General features: G+C 44.4%; 1 protein-coding gene across 2 annotated transcripts in view; it reads left to right on the top strand.

Annotated features, from left to right (window-relative positions):
• The window catches only part of CASTOR2 (cytosolic arginine sensor for mTORC1 subunit 2), a 221,968-nt gene that overhangs the window by 175,845 nt on the left and 22,234 nt on the right, over window positions 1-23,889 (top strand). For both annotated transcript variants that reach the window (XM_075013628.1, XM_075013629.1), the window contains exons 3-8: window positions 10,916-11,109; window positions 11,578-11,710; window positions 15,057-15,180; window positions 16,217-16,327; window positions 18,119-18,201; window positions 19,978-20,072. In XM_075013628.1, coding sequence (XP_074869729.1) covers window positions 10,916-11,109; window positions 11,578-11,710; window positions 15,057-15,180; window positions 16,217-16,327; window positions 18,119-18,201; window positions 19,978-20,072 — 740 coding nt within the window. The remainder of the gene's footprint in view (window positions 1-10,915; window positions 11,110-11,577; window positions 11,711-15,056; window positions 15,181-16,216; window positions 16,328-18,118; window positions 18,202-19,977; window positions 20,073-23,889) is intronic.

The raw sequence follows: 23,889 nt of genomic DNA, 5'->3' as shown, positions 1-23,889 counted from the left end.
AACCTTAAAAAAAACACTCTAGTGCCCCTGGGTTCAAGAGAAAGCATGCCCTTTGCGGTAGCAATGTGATATTTCCTTAGTGCTTGACTTTGCAACCTTAATAAAGTTCTTTTTAACCTATCTGTATGTGTATACACACATGCATTAAGTGTGCAATAATATATAAATATATTCATGACAATTGAGATTTCACAGCTTGCTGGGGAGGGAGAAGGGAGTGGGAATGAAAATTTCAGTTTTCTGTGCTCCTTTAAAAAGGAAGTCTTTCATACCCAGAGGCATACATTTACAGTTGTTACAGGTTTAAGGGATGTGTATGCCACTGAAGTTCTCCAAATACTGAATGTGGAAGATATAAAGAACTAAGAGCCTGTGCAAAAGACATATATATGTTAAATGGAAATTTACATTTCACTAGGACCCCAGAAAAGCCCACAGGGTCATTTGCAAATATTGCTGGTTCTGACACATGCTTTCTGTCAAGCTAATGCTTTAATATTTCCTAATCAGCCACAGGATGAGCTATAACCACTGGCCTGCAAAGTGCTACTTGTGTGTGTCTTTGTTTCCAGTTAGAGAGCCCACCAATGTGCAGAACTGTGAATTCCAGGTCTGTATTGTTTGAACATTGAATGGGACTGCATCTATACTACAGAGTTATGTCAAAATAACAGCCATTATTTCAAAATAACTTTGCTATCGTCTCCACTACACTAATAGTAATAGCCTCTACTGCTACACTAAATTTGAAATAGTGGGTACATTATTTCAAAATCTTTAAACCTCATTGCAGGAGGAATAATACCAATTTGGAAATAGGCCCTGTTAAGACTCGGAACAGCGCTATTTCAAAATAAGCCACAGGGGCATCAAATGGCTCTATTTTGAATTAGTGCTATGTGTCAGAAATACTATTTTGAAGTAGCTGGCTGCTGTTTTGAAATACGGTTTCTCTGTAGCTGAGTTATTTCAAAATAACTACGGTATAAAGGTAGCCTTGTAGGCATCCTTTCACACCATTTCTTTTGTGGCTTACCATCAAGGTGCTGTCTCCTGGTACTGATTGTGATGCATGCTATCTTGACTATTGCCATTAGACGAGAAGTAAGAGGGACAGCTGACCCAAACAGCCAGAATAAATTTTTGTGTTTCTCTTTAATGGAAAAAATTGCAGAACCTGCCTGGCTGTGTAAGAATTGATGCATTGCGGTGGACTACCGCAATCTTTTCCCGGAAACCATCGCTGATGAAATCAGAATTAGAACAAGACAGGGGGTAAGGTGATTTTCAGTTGATCACAGTGGTTGAGGGTATTTTGTTTGTCTTCGGCTTGGTCTACACAAAGGCAGAAAGTTGATTCCAGGTACGCAGTTCTAGCTAGGCCATTAGTGTAGCAAGAATCAACATATCACTATCAACTTTCTGCCCTTGTATAGATTGGGGCTCTTCAGGCTCACACCGACATCCCTTACTCAGCACAGTAGCCTGCATACCAGGGTCAATGGCCGAGCCCAGAGAAATTGATTTTGCTGTGTCTTCACACTCATGGCAAAATCGAACTCTGAAAGATCAGTCGTGGCACGTCGACGCCAGGTAAGTATAAACATACCCTTCCTCTTTCCTTTGTGCAAAGACACGTTCATTCTTTGGACGGAATAATTTTGTTTTCTAGCCCTAGACCAAATTAAGCCCTTTCATCTATTCATACAACTCATTTTCATCACATTGGTGCCTGGAAACCACAAATGGCATTCATATATAGTTTGTGCGGCAAGGAAATTGTCTTTGGTGACCAATTATGAAGCCAGAGGGGATCAGACATTAAAAATGTAGAACGAGGGAGAGTTTTGCTTCTGTCCAGAAGTTACTTGAACTGTAAAATCCATTATCTGTCCTGGCACAGAAGTTAAGCTGACTGGTTTGTAGTTTCCTGGGTTGTCCTAATTTTCTCTGTTTATAGATGGGCACAATATTTGCCCTTTTCCTGTCTTCTGGTATTGCTCCTGTCTTCCATGACTTTTCAGAGATGGTAGCTGATGGCTCAGATACTTTCTCAATCAACTTCTTGAGTATTCTAGGATACATTTCATCAGGCCCTGGTGACCTGAACACACACAATTTTTCTAAGTAGTTTTTAATTTGTTCTTTTCCTGTTTTAATTTCAGAACCTACCTCCTTTTCTCTAGCATTCACTATTATGCGCATCCAATCTCCACCTGCCTTCTTGGTGAAAACCAAAACAAAAAAGTTGTTGAGCACCTCTGACATTTCCACATTTTCTCTTTTTTGTTTTTCCCTCTTCATTGAGCAGTAGACCTACCCTGTCCTTGGCCTTCCTCTTGTAGAAGGTTTTCTGGTTACCCTTCATATATCTAGCTAGATTGAGGTAATTTATTGCCTTTGCCTTCCTAATTTTGGCTCTACATACTTGTGGTATTAGTTTATAACCATCCTTAGTACTTTGACCTAGTTTCCATTTTTTATAGGACTCCTTTTTTATTTTCAGATCTCTCAAGATAGCCCGGTTAAACCTGGGTGGTCTCTTGTGATACTTCCTATCTTTTCTAAGCAGTGGAATATTATGCTCTTGTGCCCCTAATGATGTTCCTTTGAAAACTCTTCACTTGTTTTCCCTCTTAGTCTTGCTTCCCATGAGATCTTTCCTACCAGCTCCCTGAGTTTGCTAAAGTCAGCCTTCTTGAAATCATTGTCTTTATTTTTCTGTTCTCTCTTCTACCATCCCTTAGAATCATGAACTCTCTCATTGCATGATCACTTTCACCCAAGCTCAGTGTTCTTCCTGGCCCTCATGGTTGCAGAGCAAAGCTTGAAAACATGATGCAGTTGTGCCCTAAAGGCTCAAGAAACAGAAGGCCTTTAAAAGAGACACAAAATTTACTTGAATAAACTCATGATTCTGGAGAGCCAGATGCCTGGGTGTTTTGGTTTTGGTTTTTGTTTTTGTTTTCTTTTTTCATTTAGAATTGAAAGTACTGATAATAACCATTTACCCATACGACAAGGTATCAGTTGAGCAGTCATTTACTACTGAGTAATTTCATATAACGTGCAGTTCACTGTTGTAATAAAAATTATTCATACAGTGAATTAAGATTTCACTCTCACTGCTAGTGCCTAGAGATGAGCCAATGTATGAATGAACCCAAAGAAACAATTTTTATACATAAAAATAAAAGTAAAGCATATTTGTTTCTCTCTCTTCACCAGTACAAATCTGTCGCACATGTACATTTTCATCAGTGCGTAAAGACAAGCCCTTAAATCTGATTGAAACCATCCCCATGTAAAACAGCCCACAATTCGTCCTTTCTGACAAAGGGAATATTTTCCTATGTAGCTGTACCCAACACAGCACTGATCCAATTTTTATATAAGCAGACAGTGTCTACAGAGCAATTCATCTTCCAACTGCCATTGAGGCCCCTTAATTGTAAGCCTTATATAGGACATTTGAAACAATGTACATCTTAACTATATGGAGAAAAATTGATGTGTTGTTACATTGTTCCACTTACTAATAATCTTTTACACGTTTAGTGCTTTTGTTGGAAGGGCAGTCATACGCATGTGTCTTACAAACATTAAGTAAGCCCTGCAGTTTCCTTTGAGGTAGGCAACAATTTATTGTGCCCATGTTCCAAATGGGGACACTAAAGTACAGAAGGATGGACTTGGCCAGGTTTACAAAGGAAATCCATGGCAATGTGAGGAAGAATCTTGATATCTGTGTCATGAACTGCAGTAACTTATTTCCTCCCAGTGAATACTCCATAATTGTTGTGGTTGTCTGAAGTTGTCCAAAAGATATTTCAGAAGCGTATCATTCAATCCGTGAATAAATGCTATACCAAAGCAATTTTCACTCATGCTTCTAAGCCAGTTCAGCCAAGCTGGTAGTAAATTATTCTTTTCTTTTTTTTTTTTTTTTTTACTCTGTGAGGCAGTTATAGATATCAGAAGATGTGGTGATGAGGAAAGGAACATTGAGTCTTTAATTTAAAAAAAAAATTAATCTGGTCCAGTATCCTAACCCCAAGAGTGACTCTTAACTAGTGCTTCAAAGGGAGATGGGAACAGGTGCTAAAGGCTTGCCTATACTTACCAGAAGATTGACGCGCTGCAGTCGATCTTCTGGAGTTTGATTTTGCATGTCTGGTAAAGATGCAGCCAAATCGACCTCTCTGGGCTCAGCCATTGACCCCTGTTCTCCATGCTATTACATGGACTAACGGACATCAATGCGAGACTAAAGAGGCTTAGACTTCACTAGGGAAGTGAGTCAATTTTGATATGTCAGTTCTAGCTACACAAATGCCGTCACTAGAATTGTGCTGCATGACTGTTACCGCACTGTGATTGATCTTCTGGAGTTTGATTTTGCGTGTCTGGTGAAGAGGAACCAAAATCAACCTCACTGGGATCGGCCATTGACCCCTGTACTCCACACTCTCGCATTGAGTAAAGGATGTCAACACAAGACTAAAGAGGCTCAGCTATCTCTAGGGGAGTAAGTCAATTCTGACGCATCAGTTCCAGCTATACAAGTGCCGTAGCTAGAATTGCATATCTGAAATCAACTTATTTCCCTAGTACAGATTTACCCTATGTGTTCCACTGAATGACCCCAGGGGTGATGAGTTCATGAACGTATGTTATTTTCCACACCAGTTCACTTAACTTGAATGAAAATGATGACCCATTGGCTCATCCACATGAGCCAATAATTAGTGGGTTTGATGTTGAAGTTCGTTTAATGAGGACTTGGGAAGCTGAAATGAAAGACTGCTCTTCCATAGAACATGAACCACAAAACATTACACTATACAAACCTTCACATGATTCAAACTAAAACTGAATCTTAGTGGGAGTTTTACTTAACCCCTCCACCCACACTCAAACTTTTCTAAAAATTGTTGTTAATTGCTACACACGTTCTGCATCCTTGTTCTGGTCAGGATTAGCAAGAGAAGACATTGTACTTGTTAGAAGAGAGAAACATCTGATAGAAACAGGAGAAGTACCATTATGACAGTTCCGTGCCAGTTCTTCAAACTTGAGAACTTGATAGTAGCAGCTAAATTCCTAAGTGCTTTTCCCATCTGAGCTTGCTAAGCATTCAGTAGTGAAATGTTACTGCTTAGCTATGGCCAGGCTTTGCAGCTTGCCATGTAGTTTTCTCTTTTCTTGTTCTCATGCTGAGAGAGGCATTTGTAGGGTTGCTTGCTTGCTGACTTTCCACTGATGGTAAAACACCAATACTTGCTTACTTCCCTTTTTATTTACTAGTTTATTCTGTCTCATTGAATCTGGGTTAATGTTGCATTTGGAATTTTCAGCACTCTTTGGCCCTGGTGTGCTTGGCAGCTCTTTGAGCACAGCACTTTCTCCAACAGCTTATTTGATGCTATTTAGAAGAAATTGTCGCTCCTTCCATGTTCGTTTCATTCAGATTGGGGCTGTGCTGTTACATCTGCCTCCCTGTTGGAAACAGTGCCCAGATGTGGAAATGTAGGCACTTTTCATACTCCTTATTTTTTGCAATGTTAATTGAATTACAAGATGCAGGTTACTTAGGCAAAGAAAATGGCCACAGGCATGCTTCACAGGGCTTGTTAAAGCCAATTAAACAAACATCATAAATACTTTGCAGTAATTACAAGAATAAATGGCAAATGGGTCTCTCTCGCCCTGGAGGAAAAGGTCATTGAAAGATAAGAGTTTGGGTCTCCCCCACTGCTGCTCTCTGCCTCACCCTCACAGGATCCTTGTAATATGCTCTGAGGTTCCTTTTACAGAACTTGGAGCTCTTAGAGCCATAGAAGTTAAGGCCTGAGAGTATCACCAGGTTCCCTGATTCATTCTGTGGGTACTCTACACTTACCAGGAGATTGACCCTGTCGGGATCAATATTCTGGGGTTCAATTTCATGTGCCTAGTACTAAATCAAACTATCAGGGCTCAACAATCCACCCCAGAACTCCTCATTATCGGAAGGATTCAGGGAAGTCAGCAGGAGAGTTTCTTTCATCAACCTCCCTTAGTGAGGCCAGCCAGATAAGTTCATCCTAGAGATGGCGATTCCAGCTACACAATTGTCATAACTTGAATTGTGTATCTAGGATCAACTTTCAGGTCTAGTGTAGACCTGGCCTATGCCACAGGCCACCAAAGCCACCCAGCCCTTGCACACTGCACCCAACAACTGAAATTAGACCAGCATGTTACCACCTACTTTGCTAGCTTTCAAGAATTGCAAGAAGGCCCATGCCATGTCTGTGTAGTACATAGCTAGTATGAGCCCCCTTGTATGGAAGGGAAATCAAGGTTTAGATAGCCTAATTGCATGGTCCGTGGGGAATCATTGCCCAAGCTAGAAACAGAACCTCCATTTCCTGGATACCACTCCTGTGTTTTAAGCCCTAGACAGGACACCATCCTTTAATCCCTTGTGTTTCGCACACACTCGGGGAGACACATGAGCTATTGAATGTTGCTTCTGTTAAAAGAACCGAGAGAGGTGTGATATGAATTAGTAGGGTCACAAGGGAACCCCTCACACATAGGCAGAGCCGAAAGGGTTAATCATTGATCTAGGTGCCTAATCAGGTGCTCAGCTAGCACAATGAAGGGTGCAACCCATGAACCTACTGACTGTACATAGATTCACACTGAAACACTACTCGCGCCTGTCAGACTGAGGTCCTACTGGAGAGCATGCGTCCACCTGGGGTTCTTCGCCAGTGCTGCCTTGCTGTTGCCGTGCTGTCATGTTCACTGTTGACGTGCACTGAGAAAGAATCCCACAGAGCTTCTGCTCGGGCACTGCAGTATCCATCAGTGTTTGCCATGTCCCCCTAGTGGTGATGGTGCCAGGCCCCTGAGAGAAGGGGCAAAGGGACCAGTTGCCCCTGGGTCTGGTGTTTCAAAGAGGCCCAGAGTTTCGACCACTGCCTCTTTGAAATGCAGTGGCAGCACACGGCTGTGGGGGAGTGGGCAAAGGGTCAGCACCGTGGTGCAGGTGGCGCTGAGGGCTGACCGCCCTTGTCTCTGCCTCTTCCATGCTTGGCCACACCCCTGCTGGGGTACAGAGCTGTCCCCCCACCTTGCTCCAAGGTCTGTGGTGGCTGTCAGTGCCGCTGCATGGTGCTTCCTGCAGCCTGGTGTCTTGATGGGAAGCTGTGTAACTCTCAGCTGGCAGTAGAACAGATCAGCCAGGCTTTGGCTTATCCTTTTTCAAGCAGACCTACCTTGGTGCAGGGTGGGGACCTAGCAGGGGATAGAAGAGCCTCTTCTGTTTTGCTCCCTTGGTGACTTCTGTAATTGGCCAGCCTCTCAGTCTTGCTGGGAAATTGGCAGATGGCTTTCCCTGGCGGTGACAGTACCCTAAGGCTCAGCACCAAGTAGGAATTAAAAGTGAAGTAAAGAGTGGGAGGTCCAGAAGCAGCAGAGGTGAGCTCCACCCCTTTCTTCAGGTGGTCTCATAGCTCCTCTTCCTCCTTAGCTGGTCCAACAAGAGTTCCTCTTTCAGCCTGGGGATCTCCTTTAACCATAGGGTAAGCCTCCCCTCCCCAGGAGGTCACTCAGTGGCAAGTGGGAGCACTGAGCTGAGGTAGTCCAGCCTCCAAGCCCTTAAACAGAGGTATTCATCGCCAGAGAACAAATGAGTAGCTTCAGCTTCCTCCCCAGCTTCGACAACTCAGAGTATGTGTGTCTGGCCTGGCTCAGCTCTGTCCCGGCAGCTCGCAGAGCAGGTCAGTGCGTGATGCCTGGCATGGTTTCTTTTTGGATCAAGCGATTGCATGAGACTGAAGGGAAAGAGGTGGAAGTAGATTGACTTTTCCATGGGTTAGTGAGGTACAGGGGGACGTGTCTGCTCTAATGGCACCATGACATCTGCACAGAGCTGCAAGTATGCATGATGTGTAGGTGGCCTCAGTGTGATCTTGTGCCACTGAGAAGTAAATCCATGGCTAGAAGGCGCACTTTGTTTCTGTAGAGAAGAGCTGGAGTGGGAACAGAGGAAGAAAAATGCATCAGTTGCACATTGTCAGCCTCGGTAATTTTGGGACCTGGTTTCTCCCTGCCAAGTGATGTAATGATGGGGTTTGGGTTTGTTTTGGGATGCAAAGCACTGTCTAATCAAAAAGCAAGCTTAGATATATGGCTGAACTAATTTTCCATATGCAGTTTGCTCTGGGGCCTCAAAGGTGATATGCGAGTGATTGATACACCAGCTTCCCCTGTCTAGTTTCAGTGCTGTGCAGCCAGCCTTAAATTCTGATTTCCTGGCAAGAGTATGCCTACACTGCAAAGTTATATCGAAATAGCAGTGGCTATTTTGAAATAACTATGAGCATCTACACAATGCAACCTCTATTTTGCAATAATTTCAGAAGAGTGGATGCCTTATTTCAAAATTGGTAATCCTCATTGTACAAGGAATAGTGCCCATTTCAAAAAAGGGGCTGCGTAGACCAGGAATAGCACCTATTTGGAAATAAGCCGTAGTGCATCCAATGGCTCTGTTTTGAAATAGGCTCTACTGTGTGTAGATGCTCTATTTCGAAATAGCTGAGTGCTGTTTCAAAATGCATATTATATGTAGCTGCACTATTTTGGAATAAGCTATTCCGGAATACCTCTTCTGGAGGTATTGTGTAGACATAGCCTAATTGACCTACAAATCTCAATAGCAAAACACAAGAGCAGCACTCTCCGCACCCTGTGACTTTTGGGTGGGGGGGTTGTCATTTGCTTATTCAGTGGTGTTTTTGTGCTATATTGAGCAGGCCCACCAACAGAGGAGAGCCAGAGAGGAAACTGCATAGGGGCCCAGCATTTCAAAGGGGCCTGGGGCTCGCAACCACCCACCACAGTAGCAGAGGTGGTGGCTGGGAGCTCCAGGCCTCTTTGAAACACTGCAGGAGCACCATTCCATTGCTCCACAGGTTTTCTGAGGGTAGAAGGTCTGGGGCCAATACTGTGCTCCAGGAGGTACTAAGGGCAGACTGTCCTTGGCCCAACCCCTTCTGCCCAAGGCTCTGCCCCTTCTGGGGCATGGAGCTGCAACTCCCCATATCTTTCCCCCATTCTTCAGTGGCTGTTAGCCCTGGTGCTGTTGAGGGAAGCAGAGTTCACACAGTATTTGTCTGTCAGTCTGTTGAGGATTTGCCAAGCTCTCCTTTCTTATTGTGGCAGCATCATGTATTAATTGTATTACAGTGGCTTCTCTGTGCTTGGTGCTGTGGAAGCACCTAGTAAGAACCCAGCCCTGCCTCAAAAGAACATACAATCTGAAATGAAAAGACTGGCGTTAAGTGGAATGGGAAAACCACGGTGCAGGGGTAAAGGGACTTCTCCAAGGTCACCTAGCAAGATCAGCAGAACAGCTGGCAATAGCAGGGTTCCAGTCCTGTGCCCTGTTGTCTTGCATACATGCAATTTGTCTCTGGAAGGCTTCCAGATGAAATAGATGGGCTATTTTGCATTTTACCAAGGACGCCATAAGAAGAGTATGAGCCTTCATTGCTACTGTTTCTAAAAATACTGCCGCTAACAGATCAGAAGATTTTGGGCAGCTGGGACTACTTCTCCTGGCCTGCGTATTTGTCTCTGCTGACAAAATAAATAAATGCTCCCACAGCTGAGAATTTCCAAGTATGCCAAGAGATTTAATTGCTTGGTTCCCACTGCAATGAAGGGGAATGGAGGGTCCAAATTCTTCAGGCATCTTTGAAAATCCTACCCTCTGCTTACACATTCTTCAAGGCTCTAGTGGACATACTTGTATGCCTGGTACCATGTCATCCTCCCTTCATCTGTTTCATCCACGTTTTCTGTCTTGTCTTCAAAGAAGACTGTAACTCCATGGGATAGGCCTGTTTTTACCACATACCTGTATGTCAGCTTGTACAGCAGGGAGTCTTTGCTTCTTTCGGGGTATCCGGCTGCTGTTGTGCTACTTATAACCTGAATCCCATATACAAACCACTCAACTTTGGGTCCAAGTCTGAACATTGCAGCTGACCCTTTTCTGTCTCAGATGGGACAGACCAAAATCATGAATCTGAAGCTTCCAGGGTTATGGAGGGGTTCAGAACTTGGTTGCTGAATCGTTCTCTAAGCTTATGAACTATTAAAAAGTGAAAAAAAGAATGAATAAAAAACTACTAATTAAAAACTGCAAGAAGTCCTGTGGCACTTTATAGACTAACAGATTTTTGGAACATAAGCTTTTGTGGGCAATGAAGTAGGGAAATGCAGTTAACTCCCATTTTACCAATGGTTATAACACCTGGCTCTTCTGTAACCCTAGTCTTCAGTTGGCTGCAGGACACTACAAAGGATGTCACAGGCATGTGGTGTAACTTGATCTGCTCATCAGTCAGGCCAATAGCAGAGCTGGAAGTAGAATCCAGCTCACCTTAATCCTAGTCTAGGACTTATTCACTAGGCTATACTGAAGCTACAAGAGAGTAAGTGACTTGCGTGAGAACACATGGTGAGTCTGTGACACATGGGTTGGACCCAGGTCTCCCAGTTTCTGGACTACTGTCCAAACCACTGGCTTCCCTTCTAGTTAGGGATAGTTATGAACAGAAGGAAATCTAGACAGACATCTGCAAAACCCAAGGAAAAGAGTTAGAGGAATGAGCTGAAAGAGCAGAGAGGGAGCCCAGTAATATATTATATGGCACTGATGCCAGCTTTTATGTTGTCACATCAGTGTTGCAGGCCACCAGTGCTTGCGTGTATGGGTGAGGTACATAATAAACATTCTCTACATCATTCCATAAAGGACTCAGAAATGGAAATGGACTTGATGGTCACATAGTGGATCTAAGTTTCTCTGTCACTGAAATTTACATCTGTTTACCCTCCCATCTGTTTTCAGAGCTCCCTTCGTCAGAACACTTGAGCGTGGCGGATGCTACATGGCTGGCTCTCAATGTGGTTTCAGGCGGAGGCAGCTTCTCCAGCTCCCAGCCCATTGGGGTGACCAAGATCGCCAAGTCAGTAATAGCACCACTGGCTGATCAAAACATCTCGGTGTTCATGTTGTCTACCTATCAGACGGACTTCATCCTGGTAAGACCCAATAAGATGACCAGGGCTGTTTGTGATGAGAATCGGCTGGAACACGCGCATGCGCGCGCACACACACACACACACACACACACACACACAAAAATGCAGCAAGCATTATGTATTTGAAGCAATGCTGCACAGGGGTTTAACCACTTCACTGTTGACAATGTCCTTGGACACTTGCAACCTGATACAAATTCCACTGAGGTTGACAAGAGTCTTCCTGTTGACTCCAATTAGCTTTGAATCAAGCCCACTGGTCATTGGATCGAGGCCACTGGATTCATTTAACCCGACACACATTGGATTGTGACAGCCTCCAGGCCTGTGACATTGAGCATATATTGTGTGTAACTTTTCCTGTGGCTCAGCAGTGCAAAAGGACACCTGTGATGTGATCTATTGTCCAGCTCAGACAATGGGGAAGGAAATGCATTGTGACATGCCCCTCTCTGTCACTATCCTCAGATACGCGAGCGGGACTTGCCCTTTGTGATGCATACCTTGGCTGCTGAGTTCACTATCCTCAGGGTTGTGAATGGGGAGACGGTGGCTGCAGACGATTTCGGGATAACGAATGGGTTTGTCAAGCCGAAATTGGGTAAGGACCAGTATTGGTGCTCTACAGAGGAGTCAGTAGGCTCCAGCATTTGTGCAGGGCGTGAAGGTGCATTTTCTGTGTGCCTCAAGCGTTTTCTTGAGTGTGAATGCTACTTCAGGATGTGAAACCCTTTTTGAGATGCTAAAATCACAAGAAAAAATAAAATCTAAAAATACACATAACTGCGTTCTGCAGACAGCAATATTGCTATTTTTGTAAGGTCCCTTTAGCACAGTGTTTCTTAAGCTATGTTCCGTGGAACACTGGTGTTCCATGAACTACTCTCAGGTGTGCCGTGAGCATCTGATGCTTGTTTGATATTGTACACTAAAGTATACATTGTCTGTTATTAAAACCAGATACGATGTTACTACTTCATTGCTGTGATACCTGATTAAATTACTTCATTTTGGTTTTGCTGTGCATGTTGCTGTTTGAGGTTTTGTTTTTTGTTTTTTTTTAAGAAAATTTTCATAGGTGTTCCACATAAAAAATATTATCGTTTTGTGGTCTCAAAAAGTTTGAGAAACGCTGGTCTAGAGGATACTAGCATTGAGTAGGAAGCTCACGAAACAGCAGGGATTCCCAACTTATGGGTCAGGACCCAAACATATGTTGCCATTAGGTTCTCTAAGTGTCGCCAGCTGAGTGGTTCTATGCCACGTGTGGCTCTTTAGGGAGCCATTTGCAGCTCCTGTCACAGCTGCCATTCACTCTTCTAGCTCCCAGTCCCTGCCCTCCCGTGCTGAAATGGAACTCAAGTTAATTGGTTTGACGGCTGAGAGGAGGGAGCCGGATGTTAAACCAATTAAATTGAGTCCCATTTCAGCATGTCAGGGCAGGGAACTGTCTGTGCTGAAGGTGGGGGAAGGGAGAAGAAGAGATGTGGGGAGCCGCTTGGAGGATGCAGTGGTGGCCTAGCAAAGGAGCCTCAGGGGGGCAGCAGTGGCGCTTGTGCGAGGTAGGTGGAGGGGACATTTTGGGGCTGCAAAGGGTTTAAGCCTAGGGGCAGGGAGGTGGTTTGGGGCTCCAAGGCGTTTGAGCCTGGGGGCAGAGGAGACGAATCAAGATTTATTAAAAAGAAATCCCAGGGGAGACCCTCCACACACACACGCCCACCACACCCCGGTTTTGAATTGCATTGGGTCACAAAGTCTTACTGAATTGTCAGAGTGGGTCGCTGTCTCGAAAAGGTTGGGAACCACTGCTGTAGAGACTGCGACTGCTTCCCACCCTTGTTGCTATAATTCTACCTTCAACAGCCATGCTAGTTTATTTCTGAACAAGGAAAAGATCCCAAGGGAGAAATAGTGCACATCAAGACTCCTATGACCTGATGCAGACAGATGACCTAGAAGAACTTTCATTTCACTTTTCCTTCAAATGTTTTGAGAAATGATTTAAGGCTATAAAAGTAATACTTCTCAACCCCTGGGGGTACTCAAAGCTCTTCCAGAAGGTTCTGATGTTTCTCCACCTTTTTATGAATAAAAAAATGGACTTATTTTATGTTAATCTAATTTTTTTATTTATCGTTTTTGCACAGTCATAAGTATGATAGCAAGTTAATTGCCTATAGGCAATTTTTTCCAACCAGACAGTTACGATTAAGTTGTTTGTGTATTGCAAATGTAGAAGAAATTTCATGTGTCTGAAAATTACAGGTACTGATGGTACATATGATTTTTTAAAGGGGTACTGTATAAAAAAGGTTGAGAAACACTGCATTAAAGGATTGAAGTGAACTTACCAAAATTTCCAGGCTCAACCTTCAACCTACATTAAATGTTTCCTGTGCTTGCATCCCTGTTAAGCACCTCCTTCAGTCCCATTACCACTGATGGGAATTAGGCATGTGGTTGAAATTAATCACACACCAAAGCGCTTCGCTGAATTCTGGCCTTACCATCTGGGAGTCCATATTATGTGGTTATTTTCATACCACAAAATGAAAGCCCTCAATATTCACTGAGTTGCCTTCAGGGAAACAAAGACTTCGGAAAGGATACACAGGGTAGAATAGAGCCATGATAAGAAATTCATTTCTCTGGCATAAATTACATTGTCTGTACTGTTTCACAGTACGGGCACAACTAATGCACATAGCTTTGCTCAAGTTGAACCTGTGCCCCACAGTTCATGGACAGCCACCACTTAATGATATTTTAGTAGTGATTGAGATTGATGGTATGCTGTGCAAGGTGCTGTACATAGCTTAATACAAGACTGGCCTGAACCTGAGCAGTTTCCAGTCTAAATAGATGAGTGAGAAAGGGGGTGGAGGAGAGGTAAATAATCAGCTATATGCTGTGATCATGAATATGACCGATGCATGTAAACATGGTCTCCTCGTCTCAAAAATGATATCTTGGCATTGGAAAAAGTTTAGAAAAGGGCAAAAGATGATCAGGGGTTTGGAACAGCTGCCATATGAGAAATTAATATGACTGTGGCTTTTCAGCTTGGAAAAGACACAATTAAGGGGGGATGTAATAGAAGTCTGTAAAATCATGACAGGTATGGAAAAAGCGAATAAAGAAGAGTTATTTATTTCCTCCCATAACACAAGAATTAGAGTATCCTGTCTTTTGACAGTGGACAATGCCATACGCCCCAGAAAGAGTGAAAACTGAGGCCAGGGACACCATTCCTACCCAAACCTAGCTAATGAGTATTGATGGACCAAACCTCTATGAATTTATATAGTTCTTTTTTAACCCTGATAAACTCCTGGTCTTCACAACATCCTCTGGCAAGGAGTTCCACAGGTTAACTATGCGTTGTGTGGGAAAAAAAAAACTTCCATTTGTTTATTTTAAACCTGTGACCCATTAATTTCATTTGATAACCCCTAGTCCTTTTGTTATGAGAACAAGTAGCTGACTTTTCCTTATTCGCTTTCTCCATAACTGCCATGATGTTACAGACCTTTATCATACCATCCCCCTTGGTCTCCTCTTCTCTAAGCTGAACAATCCAAGTTGTTTTAATCTTTCTTCTTATGGCACCATTCCAAACCCCTAATCATTTTTGCTGCCCTTTTCTGAAATTTTTCTATTGCCAGGGCTTGTTGCTATCCCTGTCCTACGGGGTGCCTCCGTGAAGAAAGCAGTAGAGTTTGCACCTTAACTGTTCATAACCCAGGCTTAGCCTGATTTCTAGTGCTAGTCAGTGCAGCAGCGCAAGGCCTTCCACCAAAAAGGTCTTGTCCTCCCCTTTCCGAGAGTCATTCTATTGACCTTACAAAGATCAGAAGTCTGGTCTATGGCACACAGAACAATGACAGTATCTGAGAGGATGTGAACTTGATACCAACTTTTTCTACCCGTGTGTGTGTCTCTTTCAGTTCAGAGGCCTGTTATCCATCCTCTTTCCAGTCCAAGTAATATGTTCTGTGTCACCAGCCTGGATCCAGATACCCTTCCAACTGTTGCTACACTCCTAATGGATGTCATGTTTTACTCCAATGGGTACGTTTATACCAGATATACAGGTGCATAAAACCATGGGTGCAAGCATAGCCTAAGCTTGAATATACGCATATGCATCACTTTCGTCAGGATGGGACAGAATCCAGGGTTGGCCTGGAGCACCATGAAATACATCATGTGTGGGCATCTTGAGGGCTGCAGCAATCCACTAAAGTTTTTCAAAAGCCCATGGGAGATTAGGATTCGCAATTCCTGTGAATGGATGACTGCTTCCTATTGCAGTGGCTTTAAACATTTATCAGAGGGGTAGCTGAGTTAGTCTATATCTTCAAAACAAGAAGTCTGTTAGTCTATCAGGTGCCACAGGACTTCTTGTTATTTTTAAACATTTAACCCAGCACCTCTAACTCATGCTGTCTGCTTGCATAAACCTGTCTCAGTGCAGTAGCACTGCATTACTGCCACCCAGTAACACCTTGCAAGCTAGGCTGGAATGGCATCAGATCCTGCTGCCAAAAAGTAGGCCAATCCACTTTGGGAGAAGCTGCTCTTAAAAATAAAACCCTTTTTCTCAAAATGCACCTGATAAAAATAGGCACATCTTTGTGGCCGGAACAAGAGTATTAGTCTTTATAAAACTTTTGCCAACGGGAAAAAAAAGAAAGCAAAAAACTAGACACAGCTCAGTCCTTCAGTGTCAGATGAAAGCACGAGCTGTTCTGATGTCAGTAGGGTGACCATCTATCCTGTATTGGGTGGGACAGTCCCATATTTGGGATGCCAAAAAGGCATCCCAGCTTTTTTTTTTAAAAGGGACGCATTGTCTCGTATTTGCCCTGCCCCCCCAGCCTCGGGTAAGCTGGGGGAGTGTGGGCAGCTGCTGCTTCCCCAGGGCTCCTGGGGAGCACCAGCAGCCGCTGCCTCCTTCCTGGCTCCCTAGGGCTTGGAGGAGCCACCCCTCCCCCATATCTCCGTATGCCATATTTGGATGTCAGTAAGTGTGTCCTCTTTGGAGTTAGGGTTTCCAGTACTCCACTGGCTGGTGCTAATTCTCTTTTTTGTTTTGTTTCTTCAGAGTAAAAGACTCAGTGGTGGGCAGTGAAGACCCTGGACACATTCGCTTTTTCTCCTTCTCTCTCATTGAAGGTTACATTTCCTTGGTGATGGATGTGCAGACGCAGCAGAGGTGAGGCCTGCAGCTGACTGTAGCACAGGGCTCATCTGGACTCCCAGACGCCACAAGTAAAATGTTCAGAAGCACCTTTGTGGCTGAGGCTCCTAATGCCCATCTTCAAAAATGATAAAGAAGCTTGGGAACCTGAAGGTTTCACTGAAAGTCATGAAATTATGCTCTTAATTGCCCGAGTCACTTTTGAAAATGGGACTGAGGCCCTTCTGTCTCGTGGGTGCTGTGGAACACGTTACCCCATCACTCGCAGATTGAACCTGTGCAGACAAGGAAATCCCACAGAGGAGGTTCAAGATGAACAAAGAAGAAGAGCAGAATACAGGCTGCTTTAAGCAGAGCCTCCTGCCCATCGGGCAAGGTGGGGTCAGTTGCCCCAGGTTCTGTTCTTTTGGGGCCCCCACAGCAGCCTCCCCATGCATCCTATCAACGGAAAGAGGAGGATTACCTGAGTTAGGGCACAGGAGGCGGCGGTAGCATCTGCAGGAGGTTGCTTCCCCTTGGCTTCCCCAGCACTCACTGTGCCCTCCCAGCCCACTGTGCCCCGCTTTTACATAGGTGGCTGGGAAGCCTCCAGCCGACCACAGAGAAGTGGGGCTCAGTGGGCCGGAAGGCAAGGTAGAGCGCTGCGTGGTGTGTGCAGGGGGAGGCCACTTCCTGCAGCTCCGGGTTGCCAACCCACAGAAATTTCATTTACAGACAGACACGTTTTTTTTACGGACATAATTTTTATACTGTATTAAGATGACATAAATGGCCAAGAGTGAAAAGTAATCGTCATTCATACATCACGAGAACAATATGCTATTTAATTCACTTTCATTTAGTTAGTCATAGTCCTGGAAGTTTCGCATTTGGTGATCATACATCCGGACACTGACGCTGTTAACCATCGCTGAAGTAATTGTCCCCGTTCCATTTCTAACCGTTATTAATCCTTCAAGCATAGGAAAATGGCTGAAGCAGCACAGAAGAAATTTAATTGCTGTAGAACAATTGCTGGTCTTTGAAATTTTATTGCACTTTTATGAAATTTACGGACACCTAAATCTCTCTATGCACACGTCCAATTTCAGCTGATTTTTTTTTTATGGACTGTCTGTAAATTTACTGACAGTTGGCAACCCTGCTGCAGCTACTGCCCACCCCCAGTCTCAAGTAATCCCCAGCCAGGCTAGTTGTAGAGAGGGCCGGGAGTCAGGGGAGGGGTGGAGCGGGGTCGGGGGGGCTGCAGTTTGTGGGAGCAGCTGCCTGGGGCCCTGCACCTCTGGTACATTGGGGATTGCCCTTCCCCAGGATACCCCTAGCTTTAAATGACAGGGTCTTCTGGCATCGCTTTTTAAAATGGGTATCAATTTAAATTTTCCTAGTTACATGAAATTACAGGATTTAAACATTTTGATGGATTTTAAGATTTCACAGGTGGAAAAATTGTCAGATTATTTGCGTCAGACAATTATTTAACCAGAGTAATGTCTTTAATGTTGCGATTCAGAAGTTGCAAGGTTTAGAATACAAATTTGTCCACATCCCGTATCAAAATAAGCAGAGTAAATATCCTTCAGTCAGACTCTGATAAGTTCTTCAGCAGCATTTTGTTTATTTTGCCCATCTAATTTTCTTTTGTTATTGGTGGAAATAGTTTTATATTGGTATTTTCATGTATGACAAAATGGACATTTAGTGATAAAAGTCTTAATGCTTCCAAGCCTACTAATAGATGTTGGTTCAAGAGTTACTACTACTTTTAATTGCAGTCTTTACCTCCCCCCACTTTTATTTTCTTTGTAGGTTTCCTAATAATTTGTTGTTTACAAGTGCATCTGGAGAACTCTGGAAGATGGTTCGGATCGGTGGACAACCACTTGGCTTTGGTACGTAAACCAGTCAGAGACTCAGTTCAGTACAAATATAGACACTTATCCATAGATATTGATGGGGGGAAAGTACTGTGGATGAGCCTGTTTTGCAAGACTCTTCAGCCTACTCCGAAGTTGAAGAGCAAGAGTTTTAAAAATAGTCTAATAACAAGTAAACTCAAGGTTCAATGTGCTGATTTTCAGAAGGGCAATGCATTCCGTATCTCTCGTGTGCCACCCCTCCCCCACCCCAATAGATTACGTGTGGTTGTTCAGTAACAGAGAGGTCGCCATGTTAGTCTGTACTTCAACAAAACAAAGCAGCAGAAATGTAGCACTTTAAAGACTAACAAAATGGTTTATTCGGTGATGAGCTTTTGTGGGATAGACCCACTTCTTCAGATCAATTTCATTTCCAATACAGACTGACTTATGTAAGTACAGAGGACCAAAAAGAAACAAATTGCCGTAAAAACTGTCAAATCAAATAGGATAGAAGGAAGGGAGTAAGAGGTGGGGGGATGTAATTCTAGTTGCTCAACTATGGAATTAGCTAAATCTAGGCCTCTTGTTGAAAAAAGTGGCGAAGAAGCTTGGCATCAGTGTGAAATGGGTGAAGGCTAGCCTGGCTCAGTCCATTTTAGAAACCCTTTCGTGAGACCAGAGGACAGATATTATTCTGCTTGACACCATTGCAAATCCTGGGCAGTTGTACAGCTTGTGTGGATTCAAGTGCAGATTTGTTCGGAATTGTGGCCCTGAATTCCTTCTTTGCTAATCCAATTTTAAAGTCACATGGCTTTTACAAAGTGCATGTGGCAGAAAGCGTGTGAAGAAAGTGCCCAAGCTTTTCAGCAGTGACCTAGTATGTTGAGTGAGTTGTCCAACTTACAAGTTCAAAGCCTGTCCTGCAAGCAGAGAGAGAGCTCTTCAGTATTCACAATGTGTCCACAGTGTAATTAACCAGCTGTCTAAATCCAGATACACTTGAACGTCTTTAATCTCTCAAGACTGGGAAACAGAGTATGCTGGATTAAGGAAGTTTTGAAGACAATTCAGGGCGCTAGACAGGGTGTGCGTGAGAGAAATGGGGGTGGAATGTTTACCTGGTATTCCCCCAGGAGGGGAGTATCAGCCTGCAGAGCCACTTCCTCCTCACTGGGCCTCTGTCCAAACCACAGGTGTTCCCAGATTAGGGACACCCAGGCTACGGAGGTTCAAGCAAGTTGAATGAAATAGCCATGTCAACTCGGGTTGTGGGAAACCCTGGGATTCAAACCCTGGACTTACGCAGCTGTTCAGGGAGTTCTATAAACCTGTTGCATTATCTCCCTTTTCTCACCTCTTAATTCCGCCCCTCCTCCCCCTTCCCCTGGCTTGCAGTGGCACCAGGACGGCAAAAGTGAGGGGAGCAAGCAACCAAAATGGGCCACATTTGCATGCCATTGCAACCTTGCATGTGTGGTTGCAGTGCCAGTCACTCCTCCTTGGCCAGCCACTGCTCTTGTCAGACCAGGTCCATCATGATATCACCCCACATGCAGGTCCAAGGAGGGAGCCTGGGCCCCCATCCTCTCCCTGCTCGTTGCTACTCTGACAAGTTCAGGTTCTCCAAAGTTGTGTGGCATGGCCCTTTGCTCCCGCACCCCATTTCTTGTGCCTGTACACCAGGGCTAATTACTGGAAGTTGGGGGAGGTTCTCAGCTCCTTTTGCATCATTACCAGGAACTACAAGTGCTTTGCCCTGCTGGAGCATTGGGAACATTATTTTTGTTCTTTCTCGTCCCCTAGATGAATGTGGAATTGTCGCTCAGATTTCTGAGCCGTTGGCTGCCTCCGACATCCCAGCCTATTACATCAGTACTTTTAAGTTTGATCATGCATTGGTGAGTATCTGAATAACTCAGAGGTGTGGGTGAGAGGGGGGAGCTAGACCTTTTCCCTGCCAGAAAAAATCCTTGGCATTTGTCTTTGCAACAGCTTATTAAAGTCCCTTGGGCCTAATGGAGCCACATAAGGAGGGGCCAGAAACCTCTCTAGTGTGTCCTCTTGACGGTACCTGTTGTACCTGACCTTCATGAAGGTTTTCATCAGCTTCTGAGTGACATTTAATTCACTTGTGCCCCAATTCTGCAAAGCATTGAAGCATGTTCCTTACCTAAAGCCAACAAGCAAAAATTTCGCAGTTGTTCTGTCACCACTCCCGGGGAGCAACTGAGGAGTAAGGTGTTGCCCTGACAAGGAGCGGAGTGACAACAGGGCCTGCCCTTGTCTGAGCAATATTTTTATTACACATCTAACCTGGTGAGACAGTTTCCATCTTACTCCTTTTTCATAAGGGCATGTGTGGTTTGCCAGTGCAGAAAGTCAACAGTGTTTTGGGGGGAATTCTCTTTGAGAACCAGTGGCCTTGACTCGGTTTAAGTTAGGGACGCTGTGCTCTGTATATTCAGTGTTAGCCTAGAAACACTGACCCAAGTGGGGAAGATTGTCCGGCTTTTATTTCCACGTGTATTTTTGCAAATTCATGTGAAAAAATCTGCCACTTTGGGCCAGTGCAGAAAGAGCCAAAAATTTCATTTCTCCTCTCCCTGGCTGTCCTGATTTGAACACCCGCCTCCACTGGTTTCTCTTTGAAGCTTTGCAAATTGGAGAGGGACAGTCTGAGGTTAGGTTTTCTAGAAAACATGCACCCCGTAGTGCGACTGCATATCCAGTCGCTACTTAACTACTGTCAGATGCACAATCGCCACAATTGTACAAACACATCCACGGCTCTGGTTTTCTGAAAATCTTTCCCTGCAAATGTTGAATAGTGCTGCACCTGCAGCATGCCACCAGGATGGAGTTTGCCTTGGCAGTCCATTCGATAATCACAGCTCACATAAATCTGTGGCTGGGAGGTTTTTTTAAATCCTGTCCTTGATTGTTTGCATTACAGTTCCCATTACCTCACCACAGACTTATTACACTGCCCTGACTTTTGACCTGTGAAGCTCAAAGAGCAGATTCAGGGTATTTTTTTACTAACCAATTACCTCAGCCTTTCACAGTTGACAAAACCCATTTACAGCCCATAGGCCCTATGTGTACAGAGTAAAAGTAAACATTATTCCAGATAGCAAAGGTCAAATTGTTGTATACATTTGGCTTATTTTCTTGAACATTAACTACACTGATAAGATAAGCCAATAAAACATCATTTTAAAGTCAATACTGTTAGTGTTATCCTGCATTCCTGGTTGTCATTGTGGATCCAGCTGCATGTGACTTTCTGCACATGGCAAAAGATGCTGTGTGCCTCTGATGGCAAAAGCAGCTATTTCTTCAAGACCATTTAAGTTATACATTTACTAGCTGTGCAGTGTTGCTGGCCATGCAGTGGCAGGGCTTGTGCAGTGATTGCCATTGTAGAGATTTTGCAGACAATTTGCTCTCCTGAAAGGCTCTCTCCGCTTGTCCTCTCAAACACCTTTAGATTTTCTGCTGCCTTGGCCAGAATTAATTCAGCCATTTAAGCTCCCCACCTGGAGAGGGCTATTGACCTCTCAAGCTGTCCAGCAGCATTCAGTGTTCTCTCATTTTCCTGGCAACGTTTTCTTTCAATGAAAATCGTTCCATTTGGCCTGTCAGACTTCTGCCAAGCTGCTTGCCATGGGCACCAGTAGTGAAGTTTTCCTTTAGCAGTTTCTTCAGGGGACGGGCTCCGCAGCTCTCTTTCCATTGTAAATAGCTTAATTATGGATCACTAGTTCCCTCCGGGTGTGCCTACACAACAGAGTTATTTTGGAATAATGGTTGCTGTTCCGAAATAACTTTGTGAGCCCCTACACAGCAAAACTGCTATTTCGAAATAATTTCAAAATAGTGGACAGCTTATTTCAAATTTGGTAAACCTCATTGTATGAGGAATAGCACCTATTCTGAAACAGGTATTTCAGAATAGGGACTTTATAGGCAGGGAATAGGGATTATTTCAAAATAGGGGGCCTCCAGCCCCACCCGGGGTGCCCTGCTGGCCAGTCAGTGTGGAGGCTGTATTTTGAAATTTTGGCCTGCTACGTTCTTCGAAAGTGGCATGCTAAATAAATACCCCGAAATATGCTAATGACGTGCAGATGCAAATTCACTGTGCCTCATTAGCATAAGGTCACGTGATTTGGAGTCCGGAAGATGTTCTTTCAGACTCCAAAATGCCATTTAGAAGCGTGGCCCCCAGGGGGTCTTCTGGAAGGAAGTCCTTCTTCCGGAGGCCCCTTCTTCCCAAAAAATTTCAGGAAGAAGGGGCCTCCGGAAGAAAGACTTCCTTCTGGAAGACCTCCCGAGGGCTGCCCTTCTAAACGGCATTTTGGAGTCCAGAAGAACATCTTCCAGACTCCAAATCACGTGACCTTATGTTAATGAGGCATGGGGAATTTGCATCCAAGCCTCATTAGCATATTTCAGGCCGTTTATTAGCGCATGTGTAGAAACAGCCTTTGTGTGTAGATGTGCTATTTTGAAATAAGCTATTCCCAGGAAATCTCTCCTGGAATAGTTCATTCCAAAATCACTCTGCTGTGTAAACATAGCCTGGGTGAGTTATACATTCGAATTAGTGTCCCCGAGGGGACTTAGCCTCAGGAAGGGGTTTGCCCCTTCCACCAGGTTTAACAGAGCCAGTGGTGTTTACAAAATGCCATGATCTTCTACCTGCTTCTGTTGGTACTGCTTGAATCGCCTACTGTGGAATGGAGATGAGCATGCACTCAGAGAAGTTTCTGTTCACTAGCTGGTGTTCTTCAAAAAGTGTTGCTTGTGTCTGTTCTGCCACACCCCCTCCACCATCCTTTTCCACTGTTGGAGTTCCAGCAAGAAGGAACTGAGGGTGGCAGAGTGTGGCAGCATCCCTTCTGCTGTACCATATGGGGACTGCTTGGGAGGGCACTGCAGACAGTTCCCTACAGGTACCGCCCAAGGAGAAACTTCCAGCACTGGTGCATGTGGCAAGCACACACCCCTAAGTTGAATGGACATGAGCAACATGTCTCTGAGAGCACCATTTACAGAACAGGTCTCTTACTGCATCACAGGAGAGCTTGCCTGAGCTCCAGAAGGCGAGGCACCCAGTTCTTGGCCCCCTGGCTTGAGATGGTCTTTGAATGCCAAGGCTTCACCTTCATTCCTGGCTCTACTTCTCTAGCTTTCACTCCGCTATTGGATAGCTCGTAGCAGGGAGGCTGCAGGGGTTTTGAGGCCTGGATACCGCTTGCCTCAGAGGACTTCCTATAGTGCAAACCCTTGGAATGGCTTTTGAGAGCTCCTGTGTTTTCAGACAGCTCTTCTACAAGAACGTCAGCTCCCATCTGCTTCCGAGTTACTGCAGTCCCAAGGAGAGATGTCTCTCTAAAGGGTTGCCAAAATACTTGGTATTCTCCATGAGAATACATCTCATCCTCAAGTCTTTTTATTTGGTGGCAGTTGCCAGAGCTATTAAGATTAAAGAGGAAAAAGGCAGCTAATTCCTTCCATCCCTTCCTGATTTATGAAACAACAGAGAGGACTGTCTGATCCTGCCTCACATCCTCCAGAGGAGCAACCTAGGAAGAAGGGTATATGCTCTCCCCTCGCAACCTGCTGAAGGCTGGAAAGGTCATTAGTAGTTGTTATCCCATGTCAGGCCTGACAGGCAGGTGAGAGGGAGATAAAGGGGGCAACTGCCCC

This window comes from Carettochelys insculpta, chromosome 19, assembly GCF_033958435.1.
Source record: "Carettochelys insculpta isolate YL-2023 chromosome 19, ASM3395843v1, whole genome shotgun sequence".
In the NCBI taxonomy this organism is placed as follows: Eukaryota; Metazoa; Chordata; order Testudines; family Carettochelyidae; genus Carettochelys; species Carettochelys insculpta.
Note: the sequence above shows the minus strand (reverse complement) of the source record. Positions and strands in the feature narration are given on the sequence as shown.